Source organism: Scomber scombrus, chromosome 1, assembly GCF_963691925.1.
Source record: "Scomber scombrus chromosome 1, fScoSco1.1, whole genome shotgun sequence".
NCBI lineage: Eukaryota > Metazoa > Chordata > Actinopteri > Scombriformes > Scombridae > Scomber > Scomber scombrus.
In genome coordinates, this window is record NC_084970.1 from 5,390,300 (window position 1) to 5,408,841 (window position 18,542).

Below are 18,542 nucleotides of genomic sequence, written 5' to 3' on the forward strand. Positions count from 1 at the left end.
AGTGTCTTGTGAAGAAATGATGAGGGGCCAGGGACAAAAGGGAGTGAGACAGTTAAACAGGAGAGAGAATTTATGGATGAGAAGTGAGAAAGAGGGAACAACACTTGTCTTATGTTGACACAAAAAGCTGTATCCCTGTGCTCTCAAGGGCATTTTGGTGGGGCATGATTTCATTTTGGTGTCCCTATTCAAGTTAGCAGAAAGACAACTTGGAAGTTAGCTGCTCGGGTGGTGGAAGTCTCTCCTAATGACTAATGTATTCATCCAGCTAGCAAGGGAATATCAAACCTGACACAAGATTAAAATCTCCAGGATACTCTGAAAGACGGAGAGATTTACCTGGCGGCTTAATCAACATCATGTGAACTCGTTTGACAAGGGCTTGACTGTAATGGGCGTACAATTCCAGGAGCCTGTGTTTCTGTATGTGTGTGTGTGAGAAAGCGAGGGAGGAAGGGTGAGAAAGATAAAGAGAATAAGTCAGAAGATCATGTTAAGAGGGATAGGGTGGTGGGTGGGTCGTTCTCATTTCAATTTCAAACTGTTTCCTCCAAGTGTCCCACTGAGCATAATTTTCTTCCCTCCATCTTCCTCTGCCACGTAAACAGAGGAGTGATATGAGCAGAGTGAGAGAGTGAGAGTGAGAGAGAGAGAAGACGTCTGAACTTCATTAATACAAATTAACCAATGCCTGTCAAGTCACTCTTTCTCTGCCTCTTCCTCTATCCCTGTCCTCTCACTTTTTATTCCACTACTCTCTGCTTTGTTTTCCATCAAGTCGCTTCATTCCTTCCGTCTTTCCGTTTGCCATCCATGTCTCCTTCAGCTGCTCCTTCTCCTTCTTTGATGCAGTGGGTAAAGTGCCGGACGGCTCCAAGGTTGTTTAGTTGGAGAACCGTGGCTCATTTCAAGGCTCTGTGATGAAGTATTAATTATATTTAGAATCCACTGGGGCAGTGATTTTTAACCAGACACACTCACAGCCACCTGATTTTACCCCCAATTAAAGCTGAACGGAATGGAGCAATTTGGCTCCTGCTTTTCTCCCTCGGTGATGTGGCGACTGGATGTGTTTGGGAGTATGAGTGTTTCTTTTTTGCACGAGCGTGATACGGTAGGTGCGTATTGAAGGTGTGTGACATTTTTGAGTAAACAGTCCCACAGCAGGGACGGCTTCATTCCCCCAGTCGCTTCCCACCACAGGCTGCTTTTGGCGCTGCGGTCTGTTGGTATGACGCAGATGTGTGCAGATGATGTGTTAATCGGCCCTCTTACCATAATTAAATGATGATGCGGAAATGTACATTATGTGCATATATGACGGATTCATGCATTTCCTTTCACCTTAAATTAGACTGGGTAAGTAAACAGAGCTCTGCGCTCATTATAAGCAATACTCTGCTTCACATTAATACAAGTGCTATTCATTTTCCCCACCCATCTCCAGAGATGTGACTTGTGGTCTGTTGCTTTAGAGACAAGATATTGATTTGGTCATAAAATAAATAAATAAGATGAATACAAATTTTAAAAACGCTGCTGGGCAAATGTTATCGCTTTGAATTCTTACCAGCCTGAAGGCAGATAAATGTAATTTATGTTAAATACTCTTAAACAGCAGGAGATCCAGCTTGATCAGGCTGAAGCGTTACCATGTGTTTGTGAAAGAAAAGTTTCCTGTAGTTTAAGAATATATTTAATTTGTACCACACTGCTCATTCATAGTCAAACCCATAAGTCTACAGTATTAATAACATAGGGCATAGCGTACATTGTCTCCATGTGTGCTCCAGCTTACCTTTTCCACTATATCTCGCCACTGAAATGGTCTGAAGTGTCTTCATGTACATTTATTCAAAGTGACAGTCAGCAGGAGTTACAGTGGAAAGATCTTTGTTAGATATGGGTTACTGAGTGAAACCAATAATACTACCGAATCTATCTTTAAATGTATTAATGTCTTCACAGGCATCGTAGTCTCCTAGAAGGAAACTAACCAAACATGGTTTTTACTGTGGCTGTATGTGGTATCTCCATAAGCTGCTGCAGCCCCAGGTGTGTAGTGACATTTCTGAGGATGCACACAACAGCTGTGGTGTAGCCTACCAGGTAACCCTGTAGCTAAACCAATCACACATACTATATGTTTAGCTTAAGGCAGGCTAACTGGCAACTTAAAAGCTGCTAGTGCACTGACAAGGAAGTAATGTCTCACTGGCTTCACACCTCTAAACAAGTGTTAATTACCACAAATGCAAAGTAGTTCTCTGCAGTGGTTCTCTGCAGTGGTGGGCAAGATTTTTGCCCCTGCATCAAATGAGCGCCCTATAATTGTCTCCAATTAGTCGGTAATGTGTTTATGCAAAATGCTATTCACTTTTTTTTTTCTCCCCCCCTTCATTACAGTCTGTACATATTTATTGGCTGATGGTTAATCGTTGAACGTGGCTGCCAAAAAATGGGAGCTCACCCCCACTGTGAAGTAATGACACTGAAGAAGACCAAAGGCTGAAAAGCATGTGCCGCTGAACGCTTCACAAGATACTATATGACACTGTGTTTTTCATTTGTACTGTGCAACTTCGTAACGATTATTGATTTGCGTATGCCTCTGAAGTGTGGCCTTTTTAAATCCTGTTTGCTTATATTTAAATTGTCATAATTGTGAAGTGCATTGTCAACTTCAATGTTAGAAGACTGATTAACCATGTATCTATTGTATACTTATATAGTCAGTCAGTCTGTGTTGATTAGGGCATTCTAGGAGATTATTCATGGTAAGTGGTAATTGTCAAGTGTAATTTACTATTTGATCAGCTTGCTTTGTCTGCTTTAATTTCAGTGAAGTGATTCCCTTTATTTCCACGACTCACTTAACAACCTCTGATAATGAAAATTAAAACTTTTTGCCTTCAGTCACAGTTGTTTGACTTGCCTGTGTGCTCTACTACAATCAATTCAATTATTTTGTTTTGTTAATTCTGTCAGTCAAAGTTTTGAGGGCCACGCAGTAAAGTGGAATTAAATGAGGGCTGTGCTTTGAAATTCAAAAGTCATGAGTACAAGTCACCAATCAAAACAAACATTTTATTCATTTTAAGACCACTTTTAAAACGTGGCATGCAAGTGAGAGGAAACAGTGCTTGTGGTTGAATGGTGAAAATAAGTAGCGATGGTTCAATGTTATTCACATGATTAGAATTATGTTGGACCATTATTAAAATAATGTTGGAGGTGCACTTTCTTGGAACTGGAAACCATCACAAATAATGAGAAAAAAATCTCATTTTTGCTTTTATGCCTTATTCATTCACACTTTGTTCCAGCTGTAAGTACAACGGCTCAGCAAGGTGACAGTCCTTGTCACAGATTCTCCAAGACTGTGAAACCAGATTAACACATTCTCACAGAAGATATTTTCTCATTTGGTGTTTTGATGGTGGCTGTACAGAGCTGTCTAACATATTGGTCCAAAAGGTTCCATACAGAACTGTGGGACCCACAGGATATTATTTACATAGTTTTCATAGTTGTTAAACCATTTAGTGTCCCCTTGTGTTATGTGTAGCAGAATCTGCATGTAGTATTCCTTTATTTTGTCACTCCTAGCTTTTATGTTTTTTACTACTTTGGGGCGATAGTTCCCATCAACAATGTACTGTAGATTCAGCAGTATAAATATCCGTGGTGTAACTATAATTATACTTAATTTGGTATTTTCTACTGTAAAGAGACACAAACATGGTAAGAATTAGTATTTTGCAATTAGGACACAACTAATACATTTTGTGGGTGCAACTGAGGCTACTCACAGTTGAGTATGGATGAATGTATTCCTACATACATTAAAACGTTTGTGACTCTGACACTAAAACTAGATGTTTAGCTCTGATATTTGAAATTTATGGAAAGTTTTCTACTGTTCAACATGAGTGTAGTTGATGAAAATATCTTGGTACAACTTCACACTGCTTATAAAGGAATAAGACAAAAATATACTATTGAACAATAAAATAGAACCACAACTGCTGCACCATTACATAATAGCTATTTATAAGTTTAATACTTTGGTCACCTGAGCTAGCTCCATCCACTGGTGATAATGTGAGGTGTGGGTGGAAGTTCTGAAAGCTAGTAAAGTGATCTTTAAGTTTAGATTATTTTGTTAGATATGCTATTGCCAAAGATTTAGATTTATTAGATGAACGTATGTGCTCAAATTACACAGTTCAGTAACACAGGGGTGGAGTTCTTTAGCCTTACAGGTACAGGTATGAATTAGCTCTTTTCACTATGTGTCCATTCTTACTAGAAGACTTCAGCCTTAACAAGAATGTGACTTTAAATTAAGCTGTCTTATAAACTGTTAAATGTGAATGTAAGGACATTTTTATTTTAGTACAGTATTGTTATCAATTCTAACTTCTTAATCACATTATTACAACTGTGTTTTACTATATTGTCATTCATTATATTCATATATTATTTATATAACAGCCTCCATTTATTGGTGCCCACAGGATAAGTTATAATTATTGACAAATACGCACTTGTATCAATCAAGGAAGTAACTGCAGAATGAAAAAAACATAAAGAGCTATAATCAGTAACCCAAAGGAGGAGGGGGGAGAGGGGGCTGTAGAAGAACAAAGAAGTGTAATATTTTAACTAACTGTGTTGTTGGAATGCAAGAAACACAAACAGCAGAAACAAAGAAATCCTCACATTTGCACCCAGTGAAGAGTAACGCATACTAATTCCTTCCTCTGATTAAAAACAAACAAAACTATCAGTGAAAAACATAATCCTATAAGGCAATATGGTTATGTCTCTATAATAAGAGCATTGCCGGGTTTCAAATGTTTCACTGAAGAGGAGGCGGCTACTTCATAACATTATACACATTTTCATGCTGTCTGCACCCATGAATAAAAACACTATTTATGGTGGGTAAGTGATGTGAACTCACTCCTCCTGTGTCTGTGCTGGGGGAGCAGTATGACATTTAAAAAGGAAATGTATAGATGGATGGAAAGAAGGAGAGACAGACGGGAATCAGAGGAGAGGTTGCACTGTAACAGCAGTGGAATGGATAATCATCATCATTTTCAACGCTGATGTTTGATCAATACCTGTGGTAGCAGCGCGGGGTGAGAAGGCACGGCTTGATACCAGAAAGAAAGTCGGGAGTGGAAAAGGAGTGAAAAAAACAGAGGGAGGCTGGCAAATAAACAATTATGAGAGAACAAGTCAAGTGTGAGCTGAGCAGCCAGAGGAAAAGAAGAGTGGGAGACATGAAGCCTTCGAGACAAATAACCAAATACTACATCTAATGTATTCATTCCTGGCAGTGTGCTTTCAGACTCAAATTGTACTGCTAATCCATCACTACCTCTATTTTCTTCAATGGTAAGTTTAGTAAACACAAATAAATAAAAATGTGAAATCGCATTCAAGTAAAAATCTCAAATATCAGTTTCATTCTCTTTGGTGACACCTGTGGCGATAAGCAGTAATTACAGGTGTATTTTTGACCTCACTTCCCAGAGGTTCAAACAGTGTTGCCTTAGTGACGTCAGACTGTTTTTATGTGTTTTTACCCTCTTATGGACCAACCACTGCTTGGTGATGGAATATGTGTCGCTTGCTGCTGGTTGCTTGTGATTTTTCCCAGGAATGTCGCTAAGGGCTTTCATCAGTGGGACAGTAGCAGGAAGACAGCTAGCCTGGCTATGTGTATATTGAAAAAAATAAATAAACCTGCCCTTATTTCTAAAGCTGACAAATTAAAACTTTTTTTTTTTTAACGTTTGTTTAAATGGTACATAGAGGCAAAATGTAAAAAACAACATTTTTTTGTTTCATGGGGCAGAGCTAATGACAGAGCTAAGCTAGTCTGAAGCATCTTTATACTTAAAAACTCACTAAAATTAAACAAAATAAATTAGAACTGACGATGTTGGTAAGTAATTTGTATGAAATGTGTGTGGGCAGGCACTACATATCGATTGCAATATCACTTACAAACAGCCACACAGGCCCAAGGATGTCAGCCTCACTTGCTTTTTGAATGTTGTAAAGAGACAAAAAACTATTCACTGTTTGATAACCAAGGCTGTGTTAGCTTGTTGGAAAAGGGGAAAAAATGAAGAAAAATGCTGTGCATCAACATTTGTGGGATAAACCTTATGATGTGTAGTTTTTGATGGGAATGCATACTCATTTGTCACTCCGTCAGTACCAAGGGAAACGCCCACTCAGAGGTTTTAAGCTTAAACATTGTTTGCATAAATATGTACAAAAAAGTTTTTATTCTCTATTTTGAAAATTATAAAGTTTAGATTTCCTTACACAAAAAAATTGAGTTTCAACTCAACTTTAACACAAAGACATGGTATTGATATCAATATTGTAATCTCTGTCTTGAAAATAAAGCAAAGAATTCACCCAAAAATGTTGAACTATTCCTTTAAAGAGTTCACATTCACAGGAATGTTTGATAAATCGTACGTATAGTTTAACAGCTTCCGCTGTCTGTGCTGTCTACTAATAACTGAAGTTAAAAGACAGCAACAGAAACACTACATATATTAAGTCTTATGTATGACGGGCAAAATGACTGCTGCTTCTTCGCAGGTTAGAGAGACAGGAAGGAAAGAGAAAATACATTCACTATATTCAGAATTTTGCAAAAATACACTATTACCTGTTGATTTTTACCTCACATAACCAAAATATGCCAAAAAACCCAACAATTTTTCCAGCTAAGGAGACAATCTTCCATCAGAGTCTCCACACACACACACACACACACACACTCACCTCCAGTCGTAGGTATTCGCTCTGCTCCTTCGAGATCAGACTGAGGATGCTGCTGCTGTGTTTGCGGGTTCGAACCAGAACTTGAACCCACGTCCTCCGGGCTGGCAGCGGGGACGTCAGCTGGTAGTGCACGTGACTGTGCCCATCAAAAGAATACTCTGGGACCTCTGGTGTTGGCACACACACACATACAACACAAAACCAAGTCAGTCAAAATGGTGCTATGATTGAGACTAAACACAATTAAAGTTTTAAATGTTACACATCCCGTTTTATCCATTTAGAAGTCGCTTTACTTCAGGGGGCCTTCAGTGACCTCGAGTAACTTCAAATAAATCAGTTTCACAACTCTTTAAATTCCTCACAGTATGCAGACAGCTGGTGGCGGTGCAGAATATGCAAAAAACACATGATAGAATATGTATGTGTGGTTTAGCTTGGTTATGCTTGCTTCTTCTTTCTTAGACCCATGTTCCCAGAAGTGGATTTTTTTTTACATGCCAGGCAGACTAAACCAAGCACAGCTAAAATGTTTTTCGAAGCCATTCTTCCATCTCATAGCATATGCAAGTTAGATTTCCTTCCACACCTCTCCATCTTCGCCTCTCTTCCGTGTAACTTTGAGATGAGTTGAGTACTTCGTGAGACCCCGTTTGAAGGCGATGTCAAATTTTTGGTTTGTTCTTGGTATGCAATATGCAGCTGATCAGTCGCGTCTTCTCGAAATTCAGTTTCATGTTTTTCTCCTTACCAATCCCACCAAGACATTTGGGATTTGTAGATATCAATTCATATTAACATTAATAAATTATACACATTAACATCATTACCCTACTCATAGATAAGTTGAGAATAGAAGAGAGGAATGTGGTGAAGTAAAACAGTTTAAATGGGGATATTTATCAAATAAGTGATTGTTGTAACTAGGGCCGTAATCTCCCAATTGACTAGTCGATTTATTGGTCGACACGTTCTGGCTCGACCAAAATTCTGATTGGTCGATTTTTTGCTGTGTTAATTTCATCAGGTGGAAAGCACTAATCGCTAATGGGGGTGTTTTCAGAGCACCCCTGTTTCACAGGTAACAGTCTGTCTTCAGATCACCCCCCTTGTTTTCACTTTTTTTGGATTAGCCCAACCCACTGGAGACAGATTGAAGAAAGTACTAGAAGGCCTCAGTCTGGTGGTTTGCTGAATATTTATTTAACAGTGAGCGTTTAATTTACAGTCAGTCCTCCTCTACCATGTCACAGACATCGGCAGTGTGGCAGCATTTTACAAAAATAGATCATGGAAAAAAAGTCGAATGCAAAGTTTGCAAACAACAGTTTGCTATCACAGCTCGACTACAAACATGGCATATCACCTAGAAACGGTAAGCTAACTTGTCTGTGTTATGTTTCCCCGTCTGTTTTGAGTAGGCTATATGAACATACCAGAATTGGCATATTTCAATGTTTTAGTCTAATAATCGTTTTATAACTGCACGGCGCACCCGCCCGCAATGACTGTAGCATCCCCCAGACACACCCAGACCATGCTGGATGTTAAGCCTCCTCTATCATCCAAACGCAAAAAATAATATCATGGAAGGAATTGTCGACTTTATTGCTCAGGATATGAGGCCCATTGGTGTTGTGGAGGGCCAAGGTTTTAAGAACTTGTTAAAAGTTTTGGAACCTGGATATACAGTGGCAGCACGCCAAACAATCATGCATGGAATAACAGCAAAATATGAGGGACTCAAAGAGAAAGTTTCAGAGTTAATACAACACAGCGAGGCACTGAGCTTGACCACAGATATGTGGAGATCTCTTAGAATGGAGTCCTGTATGACAGTGACTGCCCATTTCATTGACGGAGACTGGAAAGCACAGAGTCTTGTGCTTGAGACAAAACAAATAGAAGAGGCGCACACAGGAAGAAACATTGCTGCGTGACTATCTGAAGTTGGATACCTTTGGAATTCCAGAAGCAAAGAGAGTTTCTGTTGTATGTGGAACTCAACATTTTCAATGTTGGAGCGACTGCTGGAGCAACGCTGGTCCATTACCGCAGTGCTGTCTGACCGAAGAAGAGCGACAGCAGTACACGGGACCTTACCACAGCACACTGGAATGCGGTAGAGGACATTAAAAATGTGCTGAAACCGATGACAACCAGAGGACAACACGTCCCTGTCTGCAACAGTACCCATGCTGGCAAACTTGAAGAAACGTCACCTGGCCATCACGGATGATGACAGCCCCATTACCAAGAAAATGAAAAGCAAGCTGGTCGAAGAAATTGACAGTAGGTGGGAGTTTAAAAACTGAATGATGATGACGAACAGTGTATACATTAAAGCCGCAGTAGTAGACCCTCGTTTTAAGCAGCTGTCTTTTCTGGATGATGCCAAACGAGACGAGGCCTATACAGTGGTTGCACAGCTGGCAGACCGACTGAGTGCCCTCAGCGCAGCCACAGGCACAGGTGAACCTGGAGGTGAGGAGCAACATGTGTCAAGAAAACCGACAAAGAGAAGGAGATTGCTATGCTGTTGTGCGGAGATGAGGAAGATCTGGTTTCTACAGAATCAGGTGGGAGAAGCACAGAAGAAATGAAAAACTATCTTCAGGACAGAACCAAAATTGACTCAGGACAATTGGGCGCGTCTATTCGTGTCTCAGCCGCGAAGCTGAGCTCCTATGTTCAGACTCGCTCTGTGCGAGGACATTCACAGAGCGGCTGAAATGATAATGTCTGTCAGTTATTATAACATATGACAAAAACAATTGTCTAAATTATGTTGCATATTCCTCAGCAGTTCTTGTGCTGATATCATTAGTTGACATAGTACTTTTTTTGGAAATCATAGGCTATGATATTGCGCAGGTGCACGTGATGCAACGCTGTCAGAGCCGACAGACTCGAGTGTGTCATTTCAGTGCAACATAATTAGGTCAAAAGTGATTTAATATACTGCAAATAGCTTACTAGTTTTTTTATGTTTATTTATAATTCATTTAGGCGGACAAGGCTACCAAGTACTCCACAGCTAATTAATCTAACCCCCCCATTTAAGTCAAAATTTCAGGACTTCAGTCGACCAAGATTTTCTTTGGTTGATTACAGCCCTAGTTGTAACGGATCACATAAACCTGCAAAAGAGACACCAGGACATATTTTCTTTTTGGATCTTATTTCGTTGTGCTTTTGTGGACACTCTTTTCCATCACTAGGTGTCCTTGGAGAAACATCTCTGAGGATGTAAATATTTTGACGTCATTTGTGAGAAAGCTAAATTTAACAGATTAATATCAGGTGTAAATATACTTCAGCTAAAGCATCTTTAGGCACAATCTGGATATGAGGCGAGCATTAGATGAGTCACACAGGTGGTGTTTCCATGTAGAATTGTGTCTAAAATGTAACCGGGTAGATCACATGAACATGAACACAGTATGGTATAATAGTACAAAACATCTGCTGTTTTTTTTTGCTTTTTTTAAAAGACTGGCCTGTTTTTTTTTTTTTTTTGCCAAAATCGAAACCGACTGCAGGGCTTGCTGCTTTTTCAAAGATATGAGTCATTTCATTCATATTAAGAGTGACTCATTCACATTCCTCCATTCATTTATTCATAAATTCACTTATGTAATTAATCATTGATAGTTTGTCTGTCTACTTTTACTTTTTTTTTAGTAGCTTTTAGTGGCTGATGGGAGACATACCAGTGTTCTGAGAGGACTGTAAATGATAATTAGTGAGCTGTTGCACCAACTAAAAGATCTTTGGCAATGTGTCTTAGAAATACATTAAAATATAACTGTGATACCCTGATAAATTAGCTGCTTTGTGAGATCTCAGTGAAATCAAAATATTCTCAAATCCTCCAATAATCTACTCTACAGTTTGAGCCAATGCTGTAAGGGAGCATCACCATGCAGTAAAAGCAAGTACTAACGAGACTTAAGCCTGGTAGATAGTGCTGAGGTCAGCAGAAAGCATCACTGGAGGTGCACTCCTCAATCTGATCTGGAGGACATGTACACCAGACAGTGGAGGACCAGGGAGAGGAAGGTCATTAAAAGATCCAATCTCACTCCAGCAACAGTCTCTTCCAACCAGTGTTGTCAGGCAAACGCCTCTGCAGGTATAAGGCCAACACAGAGAGGCTTGCAAGCAGCTACTTTCTTCAGGCCATATGGATCTTTAATATAAACCATGCCAGAAGCCCACATGCTGCTCTGTGTACAAGAATTACACAGCCGTAATGAAGAATCCTCAGAGGAGAATCACGCTATATTGTATCAAGGCAAGTGCACGACCTATGTATGTGTAGACTTGCAAATAGAGTGCATCCCACCTGCATATGAGATGCCAAGAAGCAGATGGCATTGTATAGCAGTAATTCTAGGGAAGGCATGGAACAGCAGTGGGTGATGAAAATAATTAACCTTGGTTGCAAAGATCCAACAATGTCTATAGTCCACTCAACCTTTTTTCTCTGCTCCAATTTATGTTCCATTTTACAAAATGTATTCTTGATTAAAGTTTGTAGTCAAAATAAAAAGGTTGGCTCTATAAGTCTTACTTTTATCCATCTCACATTTAATAATTCAAACAGGAGAAAAAAATGTTCAATCTGTGACACTGTGCTTGTTATAAGGGCAATAATTACTAGCTTGTATATTTACTTACTGGTTTAAAACAGCAAAAAAAAAAAAAACATATGCAACCAATACAGCCACTTTATATTTCTACGTTGTTTTAAGTGAGAATCCATCAGCGCAGTGATTTTAATTGCAGCAGTTGTTAAACCCGTGATAACACTTTTTTTTGTTTTGCGCCGCTCAAGGAAAACGGAAGCAAACTGTGAATATGACACTGATATATCAGCAGCTTTTAAGCTTGTGTGTTTAACTTATTGGCAAACAGTTGCTTATTTACACATCCAGCACAACATTATTGTTAATTTGGAGTCGTGTTTCTGTCCGCCTGGTGAATGTAAATGCAATAGTCACTCTCTTTTTAGCTTTGTTTTTGCTCTCTACCAACTCCTGACAGAAATATCAGGCTCTTTAGCTGCTAAATGCTACACTGGCTAGCTGCTAACTGTCTGCTCTTTTGGTGCTAAGGAGGTAATGTATGGAGGGTTTTCAGAGATATCCCCCTGAAAACAGCTGCTTGCTGAGGCAAAAAAAAGTACCATGAGAGCGCTGAGAGTGTACAAAGACAATACATTTGGCAGATAAATAATGAAACTTGCTATGAATCTCTGTTTTTGTTCTCTACTAACTCCTGACAGAAATATCTGGCCTGTTAGCTGCTAAATGCTGCTCTAGCTAGTTGCTAACTGAGTCAGGTTCTCTGTAGGTTCATTACATTACATGAGCGATGCCTCTCACATTGTCATTTGATGCATTATTTTAAAACAGTATCAGTTACAGCCACTTTGACATTTTTTTGAAGTACTGTTGCTAAAAACAAATAAGTACTAAAGCTAAGCTACTTATGGGGCTTTTCCATTATACAGTTCTAGCACTACTCGGCTCGACTTGTTTTTTTGCTTCTCCGTTAGGGATAGTACCTGGTACCTGGTACTTTTCTAGTACCTGCTCTGGCGAGGTTCCAAGCGAGTAGTGTTAGAACTGTTTAATGGAAAAGTGCCATTAGCCAGCTACTCCCAGGTGTTACATGCTACACTTCAACATAATCTTTGCTACCAGCATTTAGCCATGGATCATATCAGTATTACTAAATTTGGTGTTTTTCCTTTAATGCAATTGTCCAAAATAAGTTTGGCTTACCCTCTTCACACTGGTGTCCTGTGTATCCTGGCACACACTGGCAGCTGAAGGAGCCCCACTCGCCATGACAGCGACCCCGGTGGCCACAGGACGGATAGCCCATGTTGACACAGCTGCTATCAGTGGTCAGGCAGCCTGGAGAACTGGACTGGGAGTCAGCCGGGGAGCCCAAATCATACAGCTGAATGGAGGAGATAGAGGACAGGAGATGGGTTAGTAAAAACGTAGAGAGGATGATGTCAAGAGGAAAGGTAGTGAGGTGACGAGGAACAAAGACAACAGGAGAAAGAAAAGGTGAAGGCAGAGCGTTACAAAGGAAGGAGACAAAAGTGGGAAACAGGTGGGAGAGGTTGAGAGGAAGAAGGTGGGAGAGTTGCCAGTAAGTAAGTAGCTTACAAAACAGAGACAAAAAAGCAAAGAGACAGCAGATAAAGGGGGATTGGGGAAGACTCAGGACAGCCACATAGGGTGTAAGTAGCCGGTTTGGGGAGTCACAGATTGAAAAGAGGAAAATAAAGTAAAGAGTAAAAACAAAAGTATTAAGAATAAAGCTTTCCCATGTGTTGAAGGACATTCTCATCTCTCTCTAGACTCTAACGCTATTCCCACAGTGATGAAACCCAACACTGGGCCAGTTTTCTAACGGACAAAAGGCATGGCCAACTGCACAGAGAGCTGGAAGGACAGGGGAACGACTAAATTCTGTCCCTCACAAAAGCATGTCATAAAAAGAATAATATATTCAATCTTGTCTCTGGTGAACCTGAACTTTATGAGATCTGTTGGTGCCGTGACCCGTGACAAGGAATGCAAAAGATCATAAAAAAAATGGTGTCATTCCACCGGGGAGCTGCTGATTGGCTCTGACCTCCAGCAAAGAGGCCTCTTATTGGTCGCTGACCTTTAAAAAGCTCCCGGGCCCTCCGGTTGCTTAGTTTGGACTGATGGTGTTGATTGCTGAGGACTCATACACACACAATAGCAATCAGTGACTGAAAGACTCACCAGGGCGTCTGCAATTGATGTGAATGTGCATCTGTGCTGCTGTGGTGTCTGTTTGTGTGAGCAAAACACTTGCAAAAAATACACACACACTTCTGCTTAAATTACAAAATGTGTCACGTCCCCGCACATAGACACCATAGGCTGCCCTGTTTGCTAGGATTAATTCAGGTGTTGGTTATAAAAAATGCATGCAGCTGTGAGTGTTCTCTTAGCAACCTCTGTCTAAACTAAGAAGAGTGAAGGAGAGCCACATGCTGAAATCACAGCTGATGACCAATTAAATGAAAAAACAACAGTTTGAAGTGTGTTAGTAAGATGCTGAGCCTCTAGAGCAGCTTTAACGCACCTCAGCATACACTACATGGCCAGAAGTGAGTGTTTAAATCAAAATAAAACCTCTAAATTAGCTGTTAGTCACCCTGTGACTCAGACAAAAATAAAAACCATAACACAGCACTGTATAGAAAACACCTGCATTGTCTTATGTTTCTCTACTCATTTATTCAGGTTTTTTCTTTTTTTTGTCACCAGTCTGACAGCAGAAAGATATCTTGTGCTGTTGCTCCAGCAGTACAGCAGGTTAGAAATCGATCAGAAGTTTGATGGTTTGACTCAGTCTGGCTCAAGTGTCCTTGAACACCATACTGAACTCCCACATCGCTCCTGGTGTGTGTAAGTGTTAAAGAAACACAATGTGGGTCGATTTGGGTATGAGAGAATGTAACATCTAGGCTGTGATTTTCCTTTTTTTAATATTATAATCACGACACGTTTTCTCTACAGGGGTCCAGACTATTATAAAACATCTGTTACAAGCTTCTTTTTTTTTTTTTTTTACAAACTTTTTGACGGAAAACTTTGCAAATCCAACTTCAACTCAAAACAAAACAAAAAAAAGCCATTACGCAAAACTCTGCAAACTCACAAAAACCTCAATATAAAATGGATTGACACCACAAGAAAAGAAAAAAAAGAAAAAGAGAAAAACTTTTAAAAAGCAGCAATGTTAGACTGAGAGCTTAAGGGAGAAAGATAAGCAGAGGAACATGACGGGACAAGGATGGAATGAGAGTTAAAAACAGACGATGGCAAATGACAGCCAGAGGGGGAAGAGTACCAACTCCAGAACAGAAACACTATTATAAAAATCTAAATTCTCTTCCTGTCCCTTATCCTGAATATAGCTTCACATTAACCCTGGCTCTAGCCCAGTCCAGTTTATTCTGTTCTTCATCCACACACATGCATGGTTTATGTTGGGTAAAACATCACACTTGAATAGATTTAATGGAGCTGACATGGCTCTGATGTGCTGTATCAGTCTGGATCCAAAGCAGGAATATGGCAAACATAATAATGACAAGGCCAAGTATTATAATACATAACAATAAACACACAGACTTAACATCAAACAAATATTAAGATGTATATAAATACACACAAGGACACGCTGACCTGTAATAAGTGATCAGTTACGTTCAGAGCTTCCATCAATGTCAATACCTGAACCACATCACAGGCACTCACACCTCAAGTGAAACCGATGATGTTACCATAGCAACAAATGTGATACATTAGCACATTCTGTGATAATAAAAACAACAACAACAACACCACAAGAAAAAAAAGTGAGAAAAAAAAAATCATACAATGGTAGAACATGTCCATCAACAATATTAATCATCAGTACGCCCACTGTTGCTTGCTCTTTGGAGATTTATTATCCCCCATGTCCGCCTACACGCATCATGCAGATTTCTCTCATTAGTACATAGCTTTTGTGCAGCCTCCCGCTACGTCTCCAGCTAAGGTGCACCACATCAACTGCAAGCTCTTAGCTGTGCAGTGGGAAGAAACTTGTATCCTTTTATTTCCTATACTCTTGAGACTGAACATCTTAATAGAGCTTTAAAGGTCTACTGAATGGATACGGATAAATTGTGTTTGTCGAGGTAACAAGACTGAAATGTTTAAAGCCCCATTCACTGCCTCTGGCGACCATGTGGTTACTTCCTTCTATACAGAATATTAGATAAAAGTGGTTTGAACTAATGGACTGACAAAGTGACCAACTAACTAGGCCATTTTTCATTTGGTGTTACGCAAGAACGTCTGCCTCCTACGCACAAAACTATTATTTTCTTTAACTGACATTTTGATGGACGGTGGTCATTTAGGCACTTATATTCATGTTATATTCGTTTTATTTTTGTTCATTTTGTAAGCAACAGGTGAATCATTTCAGGCTTTTGGTGCTGGGTGTTCAGACCCTTTATGTCAAGACTTTTAGCAGAGTCACTAGAAGTCTTAGCCAGACACGACATACATTTTTATTTTTCAGAACGAGTAGGGGTGCTCAGAAAAGCCATGAATTTAGATGTGAGCTGTACTATATGTTTTACAAGTTTGCAATTTAAAGCTGACTTTTTTGCCTTTGTGTCCAAAGCTTTTCAACGCAATATATTTGTATATAAATGGATAGAAAAACCATATAAGATTCATATTGATAACACATTCTGAACCATACTGATTACTAAAGGGAGTGATAATGGAAATAAATATAAATTATGAATGCACTTTGTCACTCCTATTCTTATTCTTTGGCTTTTATTGTGGTTTTGTTTTGGATCTACAGTTCCCATTATGTTTTAAAAAGGCAGAAAGTAATGTTGCAATGGAGTCAGTGTGAGTTAGCTGTGGGATACATCTTAGCCTCATTTTAGCCGATATGAATTTATAATCTGGCATATTGTCACCATGAAACATGATGCTGAATGTACCATTAGCAGCTCTAACAGCACTGTGACAATGGATGTAATAACTATCACTATATTACTATGACACTGAATAAAAAATCTAAATAGCATGATTTTAAGGGAAAATATGTAGTTCATAGCAGCATCTTTTTTTGTAAAATTGAGGCTGAGCAGATTTACGGGCATTCCAAATCACATTGAATCTGTCTGCGTGTTTAGATGTGACTGAATCTGACTCAGAGGGAGTGTGTGCTTATTGACACCAGTTGCTTCCATTAGGCGAAAAGGATTAAACACATAACTTAGTTCATTGGAAACTGTTAGCATTAAAACAGCTATGTAAATGTTAAAAACAGACCACTGTAGGTCACCTATGCGGCAACATGAGCTGCAGATAATAATCAATAAACCCAGCAGTTATCAACTAGAATTGACTGATCTACATTACATCATTAGTGTCATTATTGTGATTGTTAAAACTGTATTTATGAAACACCTACAACAATACAAATGCAACATGCACAAGCCAATAAAACTGTCATTGTCTCCAGTGTGTAGCTACAGTCTCACAAAATAATCAGCTCAATCACCTCCACAGAATGAGGTTTGCAGATTTCAAGTCTCAAAAGGAACAGTGATATTGTGCCGGTACAGTTTTGGCATATACCCTGAGCTGGTTGAGATATCTGACTTTGTGTCAGAGGAGAAAAAGTGTGTTTAGTGCAACTTTGCAGTCATGTAACTTCATTTCAAAATGATAGCGTGTGTGTTTATCCAAGACAGTCCACTGACTGAAAAAAGTAGCTTCACTGACAGACTGTAGTAGTCTCCGCTGCAGCGTTCAAAACAACTGCAAGCTCCACTATGAAAAATACAAAAAGAACAACCTGTCACAGTCTGTTGCCTCCTACGGACATGTCACATTGATGACAATCCTTTCTCCCCTCCCACTCACCTTTTTTTTTGTGTGGCAAATGCAAAACATGCCACGATCAGATTGTAAGCATTACTGAATGTAGAGCTAATTTTTTACCAGGTGTAAGTAAAAGTACTTTAAAAAATATTATTTTGACCTGCCAAAAAAAACACCTGCTCATCCTCCAGTATCTTTTGTTCATCAAGTATCGCACCAAGTCCTAGGGTTAACTAGATGCTTAGTAAAACTGCAACAGAAAATACAATTTTAGCTCAAAATTTCAGGTTACAAAAGGGAGTGGGTTCACACAAGGCTATCATACCTGATGTCTGTGTCCATGCAGGAGTAATATGGGCTTTATTGAGGTTGGACTGTCATGGTTGAGCATTGAGTCCTTGACTTTTAACTCCAATAGAGCAGTGGAAGGCTACTGAAAGTCTTGACTTGAAGCCAGACTGGGCAGAAGTGGAAAAGTTCATTTTCCATTACACCTTTGTAGTGCACATGTGTCTTATTTGAAAGTGCTTTAAGATTAAAGTTAAAAGCATTATAAAAAAAAAAAAAGAACAGCTCTTATATGGCACAATAGTTCTGTGGATGTTGAAAACTGTTATTAATCAATTTATCAGCTAGAGTGCAGGTGTGAGTTTGACTTTACTTGCATGCTGGTGTGCAGTTTTGGGTGTTTGTGTGTGTGTGTGTGTGTGTGTGTGTGTGTGTGTGTGTGTGTGTGTGTCACCGTTGCATGAACACGTGTGTTACCTTGCTGTCCACGATGAGATTGCGGATGCAGCCGGTGAAGTGTTTGTGTTGGAGCTGTGGGTAGATGTAGGGGATGTCCTCGTTCACGCCGCCCAGCTGGAGCACCTGGCTCATGTTCAGGTGTCTGGAAGAAGGACGTTATGAAGGTTCACACATATTACACATGAAGCGAGTGAATTAGTATGATGTTCACATGTGCACAAGTATCCCTTATTGATTTTGATCATATCCACAGAAAAACAAACAAACCTGGTTATTTATATTCACATACATGATTTTGACATTATCATTATCTTTTTTTTTTGTGGGTTTGTGTTTGACTCCTCCACATCTGTCAATTCTGTACTGACTGTGTTAAAAGTTAAGAATTAATTCAGTTTGGTTTTGGACTGTCTGGACTCTGCTGCATCAGTAATGGAAGAAGAGAGCAATAATAACATTTATCCTTTGCACTGTCAGACTCTCTTCTTTTATTTTATCATAAAGGCC

At 39.4% G+C, this 18,542-nt stretch overlaps 1 protein-coding gene across 1 annotated transcript in view; it reads right to left on the reverse strand.

Annotated features, from left to right (window-relative positions):
- The window catches only part of si:ch211-186j3.6 (neural-cadherin), a 333,490-nt gene that overhangs the window by 51,908 nt on the left and 263,040 nt on the right, over positions 1 to 18,542 (reverse strand). Inside the window, exons 30-32 of the mRNA XM_062419573.1 lie at positions 18,054 to 18,177; positions 12,615 to 12,795; positions 6,823 to 6,989 (exon numbers count right to left, since the gene is read on the reverse strand). Of these exons, the coding sequence (XP_062275557.1) occupies positions 6,823 to 6,989; positions 12,615 to 12,795; positions 18,054 to 18,177 (472 nt within the window). The remainder of the gene's footprint in view (positions 1 to 6,822; positions 6,990 to 12,614; positions 12,796 to 18,053; positions 18,178 to 18,542) is intronic.